This window comes from Terrapene carolina, unplaced genomic scaffold (genome assembly GCF_002925995.2).
Source record: "Terrapene carolina triunguis isolate 2854851 unplaced genomic scaffold, T_m_triunguis-2.0 Scaffold67, whole genome shotgun sequence".
In the NCBI taxonomy this organism is placed as follows: Eukaryota; Metazoa; Chordata; order Testudines; family Emydidae; genus Terrapene; species Terrapene triunguis.
In genome coordinates this window covers 10,421,888-10,438,909 of record NW_020664418.1, presented here as the reverse complement: position 1 = coordinate 10,438,909, position 17,022 = coordinate 10,421,888, and the positions used below count along the sequence as shown (strand labels likewise).

Here is a 17,022-nt window from a genome sequence, read left to right as displayed (position 1 = left end):
GGGAGATTCCCTGCTGACTTCACCATCTCCCCTCAGTGGGGAACAATCTGGCTCTTGCTGGGCTATTACAGCTGAGCTTCCCAGGTTGCACACCCATCAGGTCCCCTCATTACCACTATACAGCCAGCTGCATCCCCAGCCCCATGTCATTCAACTCTTGTTGGATTACCGCCACGCCATCAAGCTGGAGGAAGACAGAGCTAGGTCACATACACTGAAAGGTCCCACTGAGGACAGAGAGAAGATCTCCCCCTATAGAGCCTTGCACTGACAGGCCTGTGTTTAAACCAGGCTTGGGTCTTGCACAAAGAGGGGCAAAATTCTTGTCACTAGCCAGAAACCCATCCCTTCCATTAATAGGGCATCCTATCTCCTAGGCCAGGGATGACCAAACTTACTGACCTCTGAGCCATATACGACAATCTTCAGAAGTTCAAAAGCTGGGGCACACCGAGACACCACCCCCGCCTTCCCACTAGGCAGAAGCCACTATCCCACTGCCAGGCAGAGGTCCCAAGTTCCCCCTCCCACATCTGGTAGGTGGAAAACAGGGAAGCGGGGCTCTGCAAGCCACACTTTATCAGTAAAAGCCACGTGTTGCTGGTGAGCCACAGTTTGGCCACCCCTGTCCTAGGCTCAGGACACACAACTCACCACTGGGGTGGAAGCAGAGCCATTGCCTGGTCTAGAGAAGTGGCTCTGACCTTTTATTTATAGTTCCTGTGCAGTGCTACTTGGTAACTGGGCTTGCTGGGATGGTGTGCAGAAGGGAAGGGTCACGGCACTGGTTTGGCAGCCAAACCAAGGCAATTGCACAGCACAATGAGACATTACACCAAGGCCTGCTTAGCTGGTGCCCTGGTTTGAGGCAGCTTGCCTCCCCATCCCCCCAAGAGTTCCTCACCTCAGAGATCTCCTCTTTGGCCTGCTGTAGCTTGTCAGGTTTGTTGGCCCATAGCAGCCTGGCCTCAGTCTCCCGCTTCTTCTGCAACATGGTCTGGGCATCCTGCCAACGCTGCCAGGTCTTCATGCGCTGGTCAAAGGCACCCTGCCAGTGCCGGAGCAGATAGAATATTAGACCAGCAGTTTGCCCTCACAGCTACATTCAGTGCATCTGCATAAGGGGACGGTCACAGCATTACAAGAGGTTTGTTATGCAGTCAAGGGGGGCTGTATTAGACAGTGAAACAAAGCTATTGTGCCAGTCCCCTCCACTGACCTGCTCCAGCCTCTGCTAGGAGCGTTTCATTGCTCTGTGTCTCATAGGACACTGCCCCCTGGCTCTGGGATGGGCCAGTGCACAGTTTACAATACCTGTAACTAACTGACTTCCAGGAGTCTCAGAACATGACCTTCCTTCCTGCTCCAGTGACGGTCACCCACCAAGCTACTTTTGAGATAGTAATCCCAAGAGAATCATTTGAGCTGGGTCATTTACTGTCTCCTCTCTGGAGCTATCGGGGTGCATTTCAAGGCAGTAGAGCACCTTTGTCTCTTGACAAGATCTGGAAACCTTCCTTTTGAAGAGTCTCTGAATTGAAGACAGGCTACATGTTGCAGAATTTCAACAGGTGGAACCTGCTCCTTCAGAGTTCTATAACTTGGAGTTTCAGACTGGAGGAGCCAGCATACGGCATGGTAAGGCCAGAGACTCCTTGTGCTCCAGGCAACCCAAATCTTGCCCCCTTTGGGATTGGAAAATCCAAAGGCCACATCAACTGGTCTGTTAAGGTAGGGAGAGACCAGTTCACATGAATGGGCCAGGACAGGTCATGGATCTGAAGGATGATGCTGCAATGAAGAAAGCTTTTCAGAGTCCCCGTTTCTCCCCCATTACCCCCAGTTAGGAAATTAGAATCACTTTGCAAACTGAGCAAGGCAATTGAGCAGGCCTGAATCTGCTGCACAGCACAAGTCTTGTATAGTGGAAAAGGAGGCTGCGAGAACAAGGTAACTGGATGCTACCTGCTCAACAGATGTCTGCTGTGCGGTTACAAATGCTACCCAGAGAAAGAAGTGCTGAGCAAGTCTCTACTTTTGAGAGCTTGTAGTGGCCCTTGCTCCCAGAAGCCTAGCACAGCTCCAGAGACTAGGAACACATGCTCCTTTCAGAATGTGGCTCTTCCATTAGCATTGCCAGTCACAAGTGACACTGCCAATCATGAGAGGCAGATGCTAATCCCATGCAGCAAGGGCACATGTAAGTGACTGGAACAGGCTATTCCTTCCTGCAGGCCCCTTGCCCCAGTATCTTTCAGGCTTCAGATTAGCTGTCCCAGGACTCAGCCAGCACTTTCAAACCCAGGTGCTTGGCGTTAAATGCTTAATTTTCAAAGGTGCCAAGTACCTGCAGCTTGTATTGTTTTCAGTAGGATTTATGGAAATCAGCATTTCAAACTCTGGCCATTCAGGTACTGATCTGTAACCTGGGTTAGAAAAAGTTGACCATATGCTTTAGCGGTATGTTTGGTATCGGGGATCTGCAAGAACTGCCTGAACAGATAACCCTCCTCTACTTTGGTCAGGAGTGGGGGTGAGCATCCATTTCAGAACACAGGAGACAATCTACTTGGGCTTTGGTAAAAGACCAAGAGCATTTCAGACACTGAAGGACAAAGACAACCTAGGGGGAAACAAAGGTGTAGAAACCCTGACCCTCCTGCTGGGGATTTCCCCCAGCAGAAAGTCAATACATCTTCCCTACAACACTGTTAGAACCCAGACTACATCTTAAGAACTTATGCAGACAGTAGTGTCTGAATTCTCAGCTCAGTTTGTGTGTATTTATCCCCCACAATTGCCTTCTAAGTATGCACTGTAGCCCCATTTGACAGATGGAACTGCAGCCCAGACATGTTAAGTGTCTTGCGTAAGGGGTCTCATACTGTGAGAGAGCCCAGATTAGGACCCAGGTCTTCCAAGCTCCAGGCGAACACCCTAATCACCAAGCCAGCCTTCCTCTCTGGACTTCTTTGCAGTGAATGACACCATCAAGGCGAGAGACGGGAAGGAGCAATTTACAACAGTTTGCAAAGATTGGACAAATGACATAAATGGAAGTGAGAAATCTAGAACAGCAGCAAGAAAAGGAAATCTTTAAAGCGAGCTGAGCCCCGGATACCACCTGGGCTCCACGGTCTGTACCGATGACTAATGAAGCCAATCCCTTTCCTGGGCTCCCAGCTACTCTGAGACTTTGTTCTTTGTATCAATTTGTAATGCATCCTGAGGCCGACCACATGGGTCAGAGGGGAGAATTCTAGGAGAGCTAAGCTTGGCCCATGAAGAATATTTACCAGGTCAGTACATCTGGCTCATGCAGCACAAGCTTACAGCAGGCCTGTCCCATCTTGCCCAGCCAAGGGCCATAGTGACAATTTTATGGGAGCTACACATGGTTTATATTAGCTCAGGTAGAACAGAGTTTCCTCAGCTGTACTACAAAGCAACAGCAGACTATAGGTCCCTGTATGAAATGCAGCTAGACCAAGGCTCAGATAGTGCATCTACAGGGCCCAGCATGCAATGCTGCATCTTGATCCTACATGCTGTTGGCACATCATGCTGGAACCCGTAGTCTGGGCCTGCACCTCCACATTAAAAATGAAAGTGGCCACTTTCTGGCTCGTGCCAACTCCAAGGGCCATGTTCTGGCCAGCCCTGCTCTACTCCTGTGGCAAGATGCCAAAGGTTTGCCTGCTATGGACAGGATGTGAGGATTGCTTACCCTTACAACTGAGAGAAGGCGAACGTAGTCACTCAGGAGCTCAGCCAGGAGGAAGAAGTCATTGTTGGCCTGTTCCTGGTGCAGCTGTTCTATCTTCTCTTCCACCTCAGCCAGCTGGGAGAGTGCCCGAGACAGGGCTGTGTTGTCTTCTGAACTCCCTAGCATGGCCAAACTCTTTGCAAACTGTGCTGTGTTCAGTACTAACTCTAGTGGATGGAATGAGAAGAGTGTAAATACAGCTCACTGCAGAGCACTCAAAGTCAAGCAGTGGCCAATAAGGGGACAACCCAATTAGAAAGATTAGCCCACAGAGTAGGAGTGGGGGAGAGAAGGCTAAAGGTTGCTTCTTAGCTCTAATTTAGTTACCAACAGAATTGCCTTCTGACTACCCCGTGGTCAACTGAAAAGAGCCAGTTATCCCACAGCAGGAATCAACTGCCTCTTGGGACTTTGAGGGGGAAGGGCTAGGTGCCTGTAGCTAGTAGGAAGAGTGGATAAGTTGGCAGAGAAATAAAGTAGGAGGCCAGGCACACTAGAGATGCAGATCCCAGGCAGCCACTATGTGTTTTTATATATTTCTATGTGAAGAGATAGTGAAATTGCTGCTCCCCACTGCATATAGTTGTCTTTCAGAGAACTCACGATGAAAAGCAGCAGAATGAACAGCTTCTTAGGAGTCACAGGGGAAGCTGGAATTGGAGTTTATTCAATTACTGCAGCAGCCTCTGAATCCAGATCAGGAAACTATTTAACCTTACTGATTCTGCCCCTTCTCTGCTACAAATCATGCCTCCCGACCAGGAGATTTTACAGGCCAGATGTATTCTCCCACCCCTTCCAGCTCTGTTTTCCTACCCACTGCAGACATGGTATTAGCAAAGGTAACTCTAGGAGGGAAGCACCATAGTGCAGAGCAGGTTCTAGTGGTGAGCAGATCTCAACCCCCACACAAGGTTAAAGCTCAGCAGAGTCTATAGTTCAAGCTGCAAGTTCTATTGAGACAGAAAACCAGTTACCTTTCCTGTGGTTGACTAGTGTTTCTACAGCAGCATGTAGCTTCCGTAGGCGCTGCTCCTCACACTCCACCTCCTGAAGTTTCTCCTCAAACCACTGAAATGGACAAATCCACAACTGAGGCGAGTTCACACATTCTCATGGCACGAATGAGAACTGAATGAATGGTTGCAAGGTTACATTTGGGTCTTAGCCAACCCGTTTTCCCTCTTTGGCACTCCTAGACCCCACAGCCCAAAGGATAGTGTCAAAGTCAAGGGGACAGCAGAGGCTGCCCAAGGAGAAATGCCACTGAATACTTACGATGTCTGATTCATTCATCTTGATGGTCATTTTACTGACAGCATCAGTAGCTTTGCTGAACATCTTTAGTATACCTGCTCCACTCAGTGTCTGGGTGCCTACTGCTCGGGGCAGCTGTAGAGAGATCAAAAACCCTTTGGTTGTTTGCTATAGTGGCAGAATTGCTGGTTAGTTTGATCTTAGTGTATCAGAGTACCACATGGACAATAGAGATGCTGCAAAAGAGTGCTGTTAGATTGACTGGCTTCATGATAATCATTGCGATGATAGACTCATAGACTTTAAGGTCAGAAGGGATCATTATGATCATCTAGTCTGACCTCCTGCACAACGCACGCCACAGAATCTCACCCACCCAAATCCCTAACCTATGCCCGAGTTATTGAAGTCCTCAAATCGTGGTTTAAAGACCTCAAGGTACAGAGAATCCTCCAGCAAGTGACCCATGCCCCACGCTGCAGAGGAAGGTGAAAAACCTCCAGGGCCTCTGCCAATCTGCCCTGGAGGAAAATTCCTTCCCGACCCCAAATATGGCGATCAGTTAAACCCTGAGAATGTGGGCAAGACTCACCAGCCAGCACCCAGGAAAGAATTCTCTGTAGTAACTCAGATCCCACCCCATCTAACATCCCATCACAGACCATTGGGCATATTTACCTGCTAATAATCAAAGATCAATTAATTGCCCAAATTAGGCTATCCCATCATACCATCCCCTCCATAAACTTATCAAGCTTAGTCTTGAAGCCAGATATGTCTTTTGCCCCCACTACTCCCCTTGGAAGGCTGTTCCAGAACTTCACTCCTCTGATGGTTAGAAACCTTCGTCTAATTTCAAGTCTAAACTTCCTAATGTTCAGTTTATATCCATTTGATCTTGTATCCACATTGGTACTAAGCTTAAATAATTCCTCTCCCTCCCTGATATTTATCCCTCTGATATATTTATAAAGAGCACTCATATCTCCCCTCAGCCTTCTTTTGGTTAGGCTAAACAAGCCAAGCTCTTTGAGTCTCCTTTCATAAGACAGGTTTTCCATTCCTCGGATCATCCTAGTAGCCCTTCTCTGTACCTGTTCCAGTTTGAATTCATCCTTCTTAAACATGGGAGACCGGAACTGCACAGAATATTCCAGATGAGGTCTCACCAGTGCCTTGTATAACGGTACTAACACCTCCTTATCTTTACTGGAAATACCTCGCCTGATGCATCCCAAGACCGCATTAGCTTTTTTAATGGCCATATCACATTGGCAGCTCCGAGTCATCCTGTGATCAACCAATACTCCGAGGTCCTTCTCCTCTTCTGTTACTTCCAACTGATGTGTCCCCAATTTATAACCAAAATTCTTGTTATTAATCCCTAAATGCATGACCTTGCACTTTTCACTATTATATTTCATCCTATTACTATTATTCCAGTTTACAAGGTCATCCAGATCTTCCTGTATGATATCCTGGTCCTTCTCTATATTAGCAATACCTCCCAGCTTTGTGTCATCCGCAAACTTTATTAGCGCATTCCCACTTTTTGTGCCAAGGTCAGTAATAAAAAGATAAAATAAGATTGGTCCCAAAACCGATCCCTGAGGAACTCCATTAGTAACCTCCTTCCAGCCTGACAGTTCACCTTTCAGTATGACCCGTTGTAGTATCCCCTTTAACCAGTTCCTTATCCACCTTTCAGTTTTCATATTGATCCTCATCTTTTCCAATTTAGCTAATAATTCCCTATGTGGAACCATATAAAATGCCTTACTGAAATAGAGGTAAATTAGATCCACTGCATTTCCTTTGTCTAAAAAAATCTGTTACCGTCTCAAAGAAGGAGATCAGGTTGGTTTGGCACGATCTACCTTTTGTAAAACCATGTTGTATTTTGTCCCAATTACCATTGACCTCAATGTCCTTAACTACTTTCTCCTTCAAAATTTTTTCCAAGACCTTACATACTACAGATGTCAAACTAACAGGCCTATGGTTACTTGGATCACCTTTTTTCCCCCCCTTTCTTAAAAATAGGAACTATGTTAGCAATTCTCCAGTTGTACGGTACAACCCCTGAGTTTACTGATTCATAGATGTGCACTGACTCAGTTCCCTTTCAGGAGACTAGTTCTGGATAAGTGGCCAAGGCTAGTTAAATGGCACATGTTGCCTGTAGCTTAGAGGTATGAATTGGCATTTGCTATGATGTTTTCTGGTTATATAGCTTTCTGTAGTTCAAGCTGCTTCCTAAGTCACTCAGAGTTTAAAGCTCTGGAGTGGATCTCCAAGAACCAGGAGGCATACTTGGCACCTCAGGGCAATGTTTGAAGATTTACTGTCTACACAGTGCCAGAAACAAGAGCTTTGCTATCTTAGAACATAGGCTAAATCCCCTTGCATGTTGCAGAGTGTCGTTAGGAAACCCTGCTAGGACTGGCATGCTCATTTGAAACTCAGACTTAGTATTTTAATGGAGATCAAATTTAAACTAATTGCATGCTGATTGGCCAGGTTACCTCTCTGTCAATCCCACCCTCAGAAGTGAGCTCATGACTCAGTCAGAGTCTGGCATATGTTGTATGCAGTACATTAGAGACATAAGGTGGATGAGGTAATTTCTTTTACTGGACCAACTTCTGTTGGCAAGAGAAGCTTTTCAGCTACACAGAGCTCCTTCAGGTCTGAGAAACCAGCTCAAAGTCTGGCATAGATCATCTTATCAAGGGGACTATACATGCAGTCGTGTACAGCTGAGAAGGTGGTTCTACTATGAATACTTCTACTTCCATGAGTGGACTCATTGTTTAATTTAAAAAAGTTTATTCCCATTGGCCCTACAAGGCCAAAACAGCCAATACGGAGCTGGATTTTATTGCTCAGGCATCGTTTACTATATCAGTTGGTTACACTTGTGCACCCTCCTTTATAAAGTGTGAGTGCACAATGCACAGTCACTTGTTCTGAGAAGGAGAGAACACAGCTTGACTCAAATACCAGGGCAAGTTTGCTGGGATGGTGCAGAGATTTAGCTGTGAATTGGGCACATGATACAGGAATAAGTGTGGAGCCCCAGAGTAACACTGAGTCACTAACTAGAAAAGAACTTTAAGACTTACGATCCAAGAGACACGGCAGTAAAGCTGAGTGAGTCACAGTCACCCATCCACCCCAGATTTCTTTTGAGCATTTCATATTTGAGACTAGTGAGCCTGTTGACTTGACTTTGGCCAACACTGGGCAGCCAGCTGAAGCTCAACACCTGGGCAGCTTGGATCTCATGCCTGCATGTTTTCAAAGAACAAGGACTACCCTACCATCTTATGAAGGCATCCCTTTTCCAACAACTCAGCACTAGCCACCCTAAGGTCTCTGCAGAGCATTCAGAGATCAGCCTCTGAATGAGACTCTGCATGACTTGCTCAAGGTCAGTCAGTGGCAGCCAGACAGAAGTGTCTGGTCTCCCAAGTCCTAGATGTGTGATTTCACCACATGATTAGGCATTTATCCCCACTTTGTTTTGGTAGAAGTTAAAGGAATTTGATTCTTGTAATTACTATGTGTTGAGAAGAGCTCTTATAAATCTGTGCGGAGTAGGTGAAAAGGCAAAATGTCGACAGCTTTGACACGCAAGTGGAAGATTTAGAATGTTACACCCTAACAGTAAAAGTTAAACTAATTCCTGAAGTGTGTAGTTTCATTTGAATCCTCTTAAGACATGTATTGAGGTTGTCTACCTACACTTCCAGAACACCTGCAGCTGTATTTATGCGCACTCTATACTAACCTCTTCTTTTTCCAAGAACTCCCTTACATCAGGGTCCTGCAGCATGGTTGGATGGTTGACTATTCTCTGAAGGTACCTATAGAGTGAAAAATACATTAACAAGCAAGTCATTTGTTCTATCCAGACTTTCCTCCTTTAGCTCTAGCATTACTAGCAGTTATAAAAAGCCTCAAGGAAGTGAAGTCTGCACAGTATCAGTACAGCATGTTATAACAGAACGGGTAAAGTGCAATTAAGCCATCAAGACAGACCAGCAAGCCAGCTGTAGGCTAACAAGCTGTTCCCACCCAGAGATCTGTTCCTTACAGATTACATATAAAAGGGACCATTACAATCTAGTCTTGACTCGTGTGTCAGCCCACAGAATTTCATCAAATAATTCCTGCATCTAGCCTATAAATTGTGGTAGAGTTCTAGTACATTTAGAGAGACCAATCTTGACTCAAGGACTCAAAGAATCCATCACGTCCTTCTGAAGGCAGGTGTTCCCGATATTCCCAAGCTTCAGAAGATTGTGCCGCACCACAGTTCTGAACTCTAGGAGTCAGTCTGCATGTGACTAACAGATCAGAAGCCTCCTTTGGTAAGGTTAAGGGTTTGTCTAGACAGAGTTAGTGCATGGCAAACAGGGCTATACATCTATAGCGGCCTAGAATGCTGAGCACTAGCTGGCTGCGTGGACCCTGCTACTGCACACGACGCTCTCCTCAGGGAACATTTCAAATGGGAGTAGCTCAAAGTGCACTAGGGAGTTTTTAAATGCATAGTAGCAGGCTCATGCAGCCAGTGAGCATGCAGTACACTGTACATTTACAGCCCAGCTATCTGCACACTAACCCTCCATCCAGACAAGGCCTAACACCCCAGTTTCACTGCCATCTACCAAGGAAGATGGAACAATTCCATAATGAATTGTTCCCTACCCCCAATCCTGCTCGGTTTATAAGCCTGCTGGGCATTCATTTACTACTTTAGGTTTGGTTTTGGAGCAGAGCCATTTCTGTTTTTAAACAAACTTCGTAACCTACATTGGAACTAGTGCCCTTTGAGGTCTAGAACCTGTCTGTACTACACAGGATCTCCTGTAACTGAGGTGAACACAGTTTGCTGAAGTGATGGGGGTCTCATCTTGCTGTAGTCATCTCATGAGGTTTTAAAAACCCAGGCAGAGCTTTGAGCCGATTCCCATTTAGGTCAGTGAGCTTTGCAAGCCTGCGCCCATACTCAGGAGACGTCTCACTGACCCTTCCTTCAAGGCTTCCCCTCTGAATCTCTTTGCTTGTACTGGGGGTAGCTACACTGAGAAGAGGCAGGCTGTCCCGAGGGCAGTGTCTCAGAGGGAATGGCCCATACCTTTCTAGAGCAGCCCGTCTCTTCTCTAGGAATTCCGCAGAGGAGGAGTCTTCTTTCCCAACTTTCACTTTGGTCATTCCTGGAATGGCAGACAGGAGACACTACTTCATTTGAATAGCACTAGGTACTTTCAGACAGAGGCTTCAGGTAAAGGTAACAAATATGGCAGATCGATCGGAAACAGCTTTCCTCTGAGGCAGCAAGAGGATCCTGTACCAGCAGCAGCCAGGCTGGGAAGGGACAAGGGGATGCTACCAGATAAGCAGATACAAAGGAGAGAAGCCACATGCATGGAATGAGGTGGAACAAAGCCTGTGCAGGATTCGAGAGGGGGGTAAGTGATCTGGATCCTGAAGTGAAAAGAACATCATCACTGACTTGCTAAGTTCAAGTGTATGTAATGTGGTACACACTACCAACTCTGTGTACACAAACTATAGCTATGTGAATAATCAGGTGATTTATTCCAGTGTTTGCTACGCTGTTCACAAGTTGCTCCAAGAGAAAATTTTAGGTTTGTCAGAAGTTGTTCATTAATAGCTTCTCAAAAGCTACTGACAGATTATTAAGAGTTTACATTTGAGGTGCAGTACTTGACCAGAGACAGTTCTGATTGCCCCTTAAGCTGTATGATCATTACTCAGAATCCAGATTCTGTGGCAGATGCTCTTATAAACTCAAGATTTGTTTTCCTATTAATATTCTGCAGGATTTGTCTCAGTTTTGCAGTTTGAGAGAACATGCCTGCCAGTAAACCCAATGCACTAGCGCACATTCATGGAAAGCTAACAGCTCACCTCAGGATTAGAATCAATTGCATTGACTGGCAGCAGAGTTTCTGGACATCACCCTCACCTATTAAGCTTTTTTCTGGAGGTGGTGGGACTATGAATCCATTCTGAGAGTGCTTCTCTGATAGCTTCTCATACAGACCCAAGAAGTCACTGAATCTCCTTTTCACAGAGAACTGCTTGCTCCTGAACATTGGCAAACTGGTCTGCAGGAGAAAGACAAGAGTCAAACAAGACTAAATACTGTGCAGCTGATCTAGCCAAGAACCCCTATACTGGATGTTCAGCTAGCACTTCACCTTCCCTCACGGAGCGTCTTAGCCAGGAAAGGACAGTTTTCCTCCTACAAGAGCCTAGAGTGGCCTCCCCTATCCTTCAGCATTCCCCACCCACCAAGACTTAAACTCAAGCTACATTAGCTCATTTTGGCAAGCAAGTCCGAAAAGAAACTGTTACTGAAGAGTCACTTAACACTGCTATTTAGATGATCCATCTGAGGACAGGATAGCTCTGTAGCTGTATTAAGTTTCATGGCACGACAGTTTTGCCAGTGAGCTCCTGTTAGCCTTTAGAGACATTTAGAGCACTTCAGAAATGTGCTCAGTATTTCCTCAGAGAGCTCACAAAGCTGGACAAGTAACACCCAGGGAGATGGAAACAGTAAGACCAAGCTGTTGGGATGCACACATGGAGGGCTTGAGAGTCGTGTTGCTGTCATCCCTCAATCAGTCACGTACAAGGAAGGGTGAATGGCTTTGAGCAAATCCTTGTTAGAGTGACTGCCAACTTGCCAAGTTCTTTACTATAAGAACAGCCTTTCAGTGTTCAACAGCAGCAGCTGAGACAGATGGAATTGTAAGCCTGTGGGCAGAGCTGTGTACGGCGACTTGGGGTGACCACTTCAGACCCAATGCTTTGGGAGAGCCCCATGGGCCGGTGCGGTCGGTCCCGGAAGAGATGAAGTGGTGTTAGAGTAACAGATACAGTAATCACATCTATTGTCTCATTCTCTCTGTGTGTGAGTGTGTGTGTGTGTGTGTGTGTCCCAGTCCGTCCGTCCACTGATCCATGCATTTGTGTCCCCTTTGTGCCAAATCCAGAAGATGAGCATCTCAGTATGAAAGCCTGGCTCTGAAGCTCAAGCTGTAGAGATTCAGGTTTGTAGCATGAGACTTCTGGTGCCATGCAAGATGGCTGCCATCACACATGCAGCTGGTCTTCAACTGAAAGCTCTTTGGAGCAGGGACTGGCTCTACCTCTGTAGAGCATCTAGAATTATGGGATCTCTGGACACCACCAAGTATTACTGTTCACCAATCACTATCCCCAGACTCATCTCCACTCCCAATGAACTTTGCCAGACTATTTCTAACTATTTCTCATGTGGTACCTTCTCTTTAAAGAGCAGGCACCACACAACAATAGCTTTTAGGTAGTTAACTGAGCAATAGCAAGTTACTAGTGCTACCAGAGCATAAAATCCCCTTACAGATGGGGATGATGCAAATGTCACCAGCGTCACTACAATTTGTGATGTATTTTACTAGCCTTGGCTATAAAGACAAGAAGTGGGCGTGTTCAGTTTGGGAAGAGGCACTGCACTCAGGACAGGAAGTCATCTCTCCTCCCACTCCCATCAGTCAGCAAGAGGACAGTTATTTCAGTGTAACAAATAGATGACTAGATGACCATAATGGTCCCTTCTGACCTTAAAGTCTATGAGTCTATGAGAACAAGACTGCAGTCTGCCCATGGTCACAGATCTCTGCCACAGAATTGCAGAAAGATACCGTCATGCCATTCCTCAAAAACAGATGTCATTATATATAGCACAAGCCTGAAGGCTTGGCTAGGATAACTATGTGGAGAAGGTAATAATTGAGAGGTGACAGTAATTCAGCTGGGATGGCAAGCTTGGGCAATAGCCTGTCTGAAGCTACTGTGATATAACCAGTGCATAGCTGGCCTGTTCGTTTTAAGTCATTCTTCCAGTTTTTAAAACCACAAAAGGGAAGTAGGAACATGTGTCCAAGACAATACACCATTCATTGCTGCTCCCCTATTCCCCCAGGACTTGTTTAGGACAGTCACTTCTCATGAGTGATATTAGGTAGTGAACTTTGGGGCAGGGACTCATTCATTTCTGCGAAGCATGCAGCAGCCCCACAGCAGTTTCAGGAAGGACAGGAAGTTAAGGTTCTGGAGCCAGAGATTTTTGGCAGTGTGTGTGGTTAACTAACCTGGAGTTGTTAGTACTCTTCACACCTTTACAGGAACAGGGAAAGGGCAGTGGCTCTTCAGTGTCAAGTGAGCAGAGCCGGAGTTTTGTATATCATCCAGAAGTAGCAACCCCAGCCTGTAAGGTTCCCTCGTAACAAACTGAGCCATTGGGTCATGGCTGACTGAGGGAAAACCACCTACTGTGCCACAAAACACCATGGAGGGAGAGAATGCTGCCAGGAATGAAGAGCTCCTATCCCTTTACAGGCCAGGTACAACTCCTATTAGCTTATGGCGGTTGCTGGCAGGGCTGGGGGAAGAGGGGTTTTAAACATGCCTAGCTTGGGTTTCACAGCCTCTTTAAAGGAGAGAATATTTAGATGGGGTTGTGGCCAGAACTCATTCCCAACAGGCTCTTGGTACTGGCTTCCTGCCAAGTAACAGTAAAGCCCCCTTATTATTCTGCATGGAGCTGGTGCCTGACAATCTTATGTCAGGAGAGATTTCACTGGAGAGACATTGTGTAGCTTTATAGAGGAGAACAAACAGTAGCTAGACTGATCCTTCATTGTGCAAAAAGGGAATAAGGAGTCAGCCCTAGAGAGCTCGCAGAAACTGACTCAGTTAGGATTTAGGTCTTCAGTACATTGTTTTGCCAGGCTACTAAGGGGTTAAAGAAGGAGCTACAGCTGTTTGTGGACAACATGCAAAGCAGAAGAAGTCTGACCTATGAAGGAGATTGCTGAAGACTTCACATTTTGTAGGGAAATAGTCCAAGATTCTACCTTACACTATCTCAGCAATTGCAGAGTGAAGAAAGTGTTTGTGAAATCCCAGTGGAGGATAGGGGCTTCTTCCCTCATTAGACGTACCTGTGTTGAGACTTTGTAGGCTACGTATGCATTCATGCCATCCCCTACAGAAAAGCCAAGAAAGCAAAAAATATTAGTTCTCCAGACAATCTACATCTTATTTCCTACTGATGCTTGGCATATATGCTAGCCGCTTTCTGAAGCAGGGGATGGCGTGCTCCAACCTGCTGCATTTAGAACTTCTGGACAGCTCGTGGGCTCAGTTTGCCCACTGACAGTATGTGCCCAAAGGCATGCTGCAGCTCACATTATAGAAGCTGCTGGATTCCTGCCAGTTAACAGATCTGGCTGCTTGATGCTGCAGAGCCCTCTTTGTACTTCCTAAAGAAGTGAGCTGGACACACTTACAATTAATCATTTGTTGCACTGCCAGCATTTGGGCTAGTCCCACACATCTGTTTAAGGGTGAACAATTCAGTGGCTGTATGGAACAGGAGGCAACCTATTTAGAAGGAAGCTAGATGCTAACCTACCCCTTAGCTACATGTGATTTGCCTTTTCAGAGCCTCCATCATAGCCAGAGTATTAAAACAAAGCAGACACTTCCCTTTCTTCTAGGCAAACTAAGGGGCTATCTACCGTGTTCTCCAGCTGCAGGGAAATGCTTCCACACCCTTCCTTTTTATAGCAGTAATTGCTTTAGAGATGCCTTTGATTGGTGAATGGGTCAAGATCTGTGTCCAGACACCTGACCTAGCCAGTTTAGTGGATACCTGAGGTACTGATTCCAACAGAAAAAAACCACCAAAGCAGGCGGCCACTGTGCTGGCCAAGATCAGGGTGCTGTCAGGCTTGATGCTGGTTCTCAGAACCATACTTTTGGTGCCATGTGGGCACTACAGACTCTGCCATTGCTACCTTTGGTGTTTTAGTCCTTATGTGCCCTGAACTATCAGTCTCTCTAGTGGAGAGCTCTCTCAGTAGCCATCTTTAGGTAGGCAGGCAGGCATCCTCCCTCTTTACAATAAAGGTAGAAGATATGCTGCTGTTAGGTCAGGCTATCAGCCATTGAGGGCAATGCATTTACTAAAAGTTCAAGTTGGTGGGTACAGAGGAGTCTCCAGAACCAGCCACCAGCAAGAAAGCAAACTGAAGAGATTGACATTTTGGGAATGGATAGAAGCAGGACTTGGCTGTGTATTCAGGAGGGAAGATAGTGGACTGGCTGCATTACATCCTGCTAAGCGCCACTTCTAGACTCCACTTTACCTCCATGCACACTATACATTGTACACAGACTCACCAATTTTTTCTGGGTCACTCACTCCCACAGTCAGCTCAAACTTGTCCTCCTGTTCCTCTTCCTCCAGCTGTTTAGGAAGAGGAGAGTACATATAGCAAGTCAGTACAATCCAAGGTCAAGGTTTCAGCCTGCCTCAAACCATGCCAAATCATTACATATTCAGACATGTGCTTATCTGGTGTTTAGATTACAAGTTCCTCAGGGCAGGGCTGAGCTGTTGTGTCTCACACAGCACAGACAGGGGCGTAGTGCTGGACCTCAAGACTGTTCCCAGAAATGCAAAGCCACATCAAATGCAGTTTCCTACAGTTCATCTCACTTCTCTGATCCACCCAAATTGTGCCCAGCATGAGATCCAGGAACCAAAGGCAGTTTTGACACCATTTCATTCCTCTGACCTTGTGGGAAAGTGTGATAGAGTAGCCTCAAGGCTGTATTACATTGCACCTGGCTGTGTATGGCCCCCCAAGAACCAGTATGGCAACCTGGGATAACTAGACTGGAGTGGCACTTCCACCATATCCCCTACCACACAGGCTGGGATAGAGGATGGAACAGAGCCAACTACACCAGGTCTGCCACCTGTGGATTGCCCCACAGGAATCTTCAGGCAGCTGCTTAAACCACCATAACACCTTTATGTCACAGGAGCAGCACACAAGTGGCTGGATGGAGCAAGGCTGCAAAACTAGTCCTCAGTGCGCTTCAGTCTAAAATGTGAAAGGAGGCCACTGATTGGTTCAATGAGCAGCATCTCCAGCTATACTGCACTGCTTTAGGTAAAGAGGGTAACACTGAAGTGGCACTTGAGATTCAGAGACCCCTTCCCCTGGCTAAAGGGCTCTCCCACTAGAGACCCTGGTACTGCACATATCCTGCCAGAGAGATCAGTCCTCAGCTGGAACCCATCAGTGCAGGTCTGTGGTTGGCCAGGTGTGTGCAGGGGAAAATAGGAGGCATTGAACACAAAGCAACACCTCTGGAGGAAGATGGGTCCTCTGCCCAAATTCAAGTCTTCTCCCACACAGCACTGCAGAGTTACTTCATTTGGCCTTTATTTATAACCATACCCTCGCTGCTGAGACAGGATCAGAGAGAGCCCAGCCTACACACTAGACATAAGGACCCAATGTTAAAGCTAGCTTACAGGGAGACAGACTTTTACAATAAAGAAAAAAGCAGCTCATTCTTCTGGATGGGAAGGCAAATAGCTAGTGGAAACAAGCGATTATACTGTCTGCCCTGGGAATATGCATGCAGGTCTGTTACTTTAAAGCCACCTCTAAGCACTGTATAACCGTTTTGGCAAATTAAGTCATGCTGTTTTGAGAAGTGATTTCGGTCTGTATGCAAATATATGCTGACGCAGGCTTGCAAAGAGGAACTCAGGCAGGTCCTATCCCAGCTGAATCAATCACAGTTGGTACCAGGGGCTGTAACCCAGGTCCCTAGCAGAGTACACAAATTGCAGAATTGCACCTAGACGAGGTAAAGGCCTGAGGCCTGACACCTGTGGAGGTGCCCCATGAAGGGATGATAGTGAAATCTATGTGACACCATTACAAGCAACTTTGTATTCAGCCAGTATCGCAGCATTGGAAGTGGTCATCTGACAGCAGCACTGCATGTCCACAATGGGCAACAGCTTGGTCACTCACTCATGCTGATCTTTGTCCCTCAAGTGGCCGCCACATTCCACCCTGGCAGAAGCTTTTAGCAATGTCCTG

General features: G+C 46.5%; 1 protein-coding gene across 1 annotated transcript in view; it reads right to left on the bottom strand.

The window, feature by feature from the left end:
* SNX1 (sorting nexin 1) overlaps positions 1 to 17,022 on the bottom strand; it is a 41,408-nt gene that overhangs the window by 2,031 nt on the left and 22,355 nt on the right. The window contains exons 4-12 of the mRNA XM_024213760.2: positions 15,296 to 15,362; positions 14,053 to 14,096; positions 11,025 to 11,166; positions 10,170 to 10,248; positions 8,817 to 8,892; positions 5,045 to 5,158; positions 4,744 to 4,837; positions 3,728 to 3,933; positions 905 to 1,048 (exon numbers count right to left, since the gene is read on the bottom strand). Of these exons, the coding sequence (XP_024069528.1) occupies positions 905 to 1,048; positions 3,728 to 3,933; positions 4,744 to 4,837; positions 5,045 to 5,158; positions 8,817 to 8,892; positions 10,170 to 10,248; positions 11,025 to 11,166; positions 14,053 to 14,096; positions 15,296 to 15,362 (966 nt within the window). The remainder of the gene's footprint in view (positions 1 to 904; positions 1,049 to 3,727; positions 3,934 to 4,743; positions 4,838 to 5,044; positions 5,159 to 8,816; positions 8,893 to 10,169; positions 10,249 to 11,024; positions 11,167 to 14,052; positions 14,097 to 15,295; positions 15,363 to 17,022) is intronic.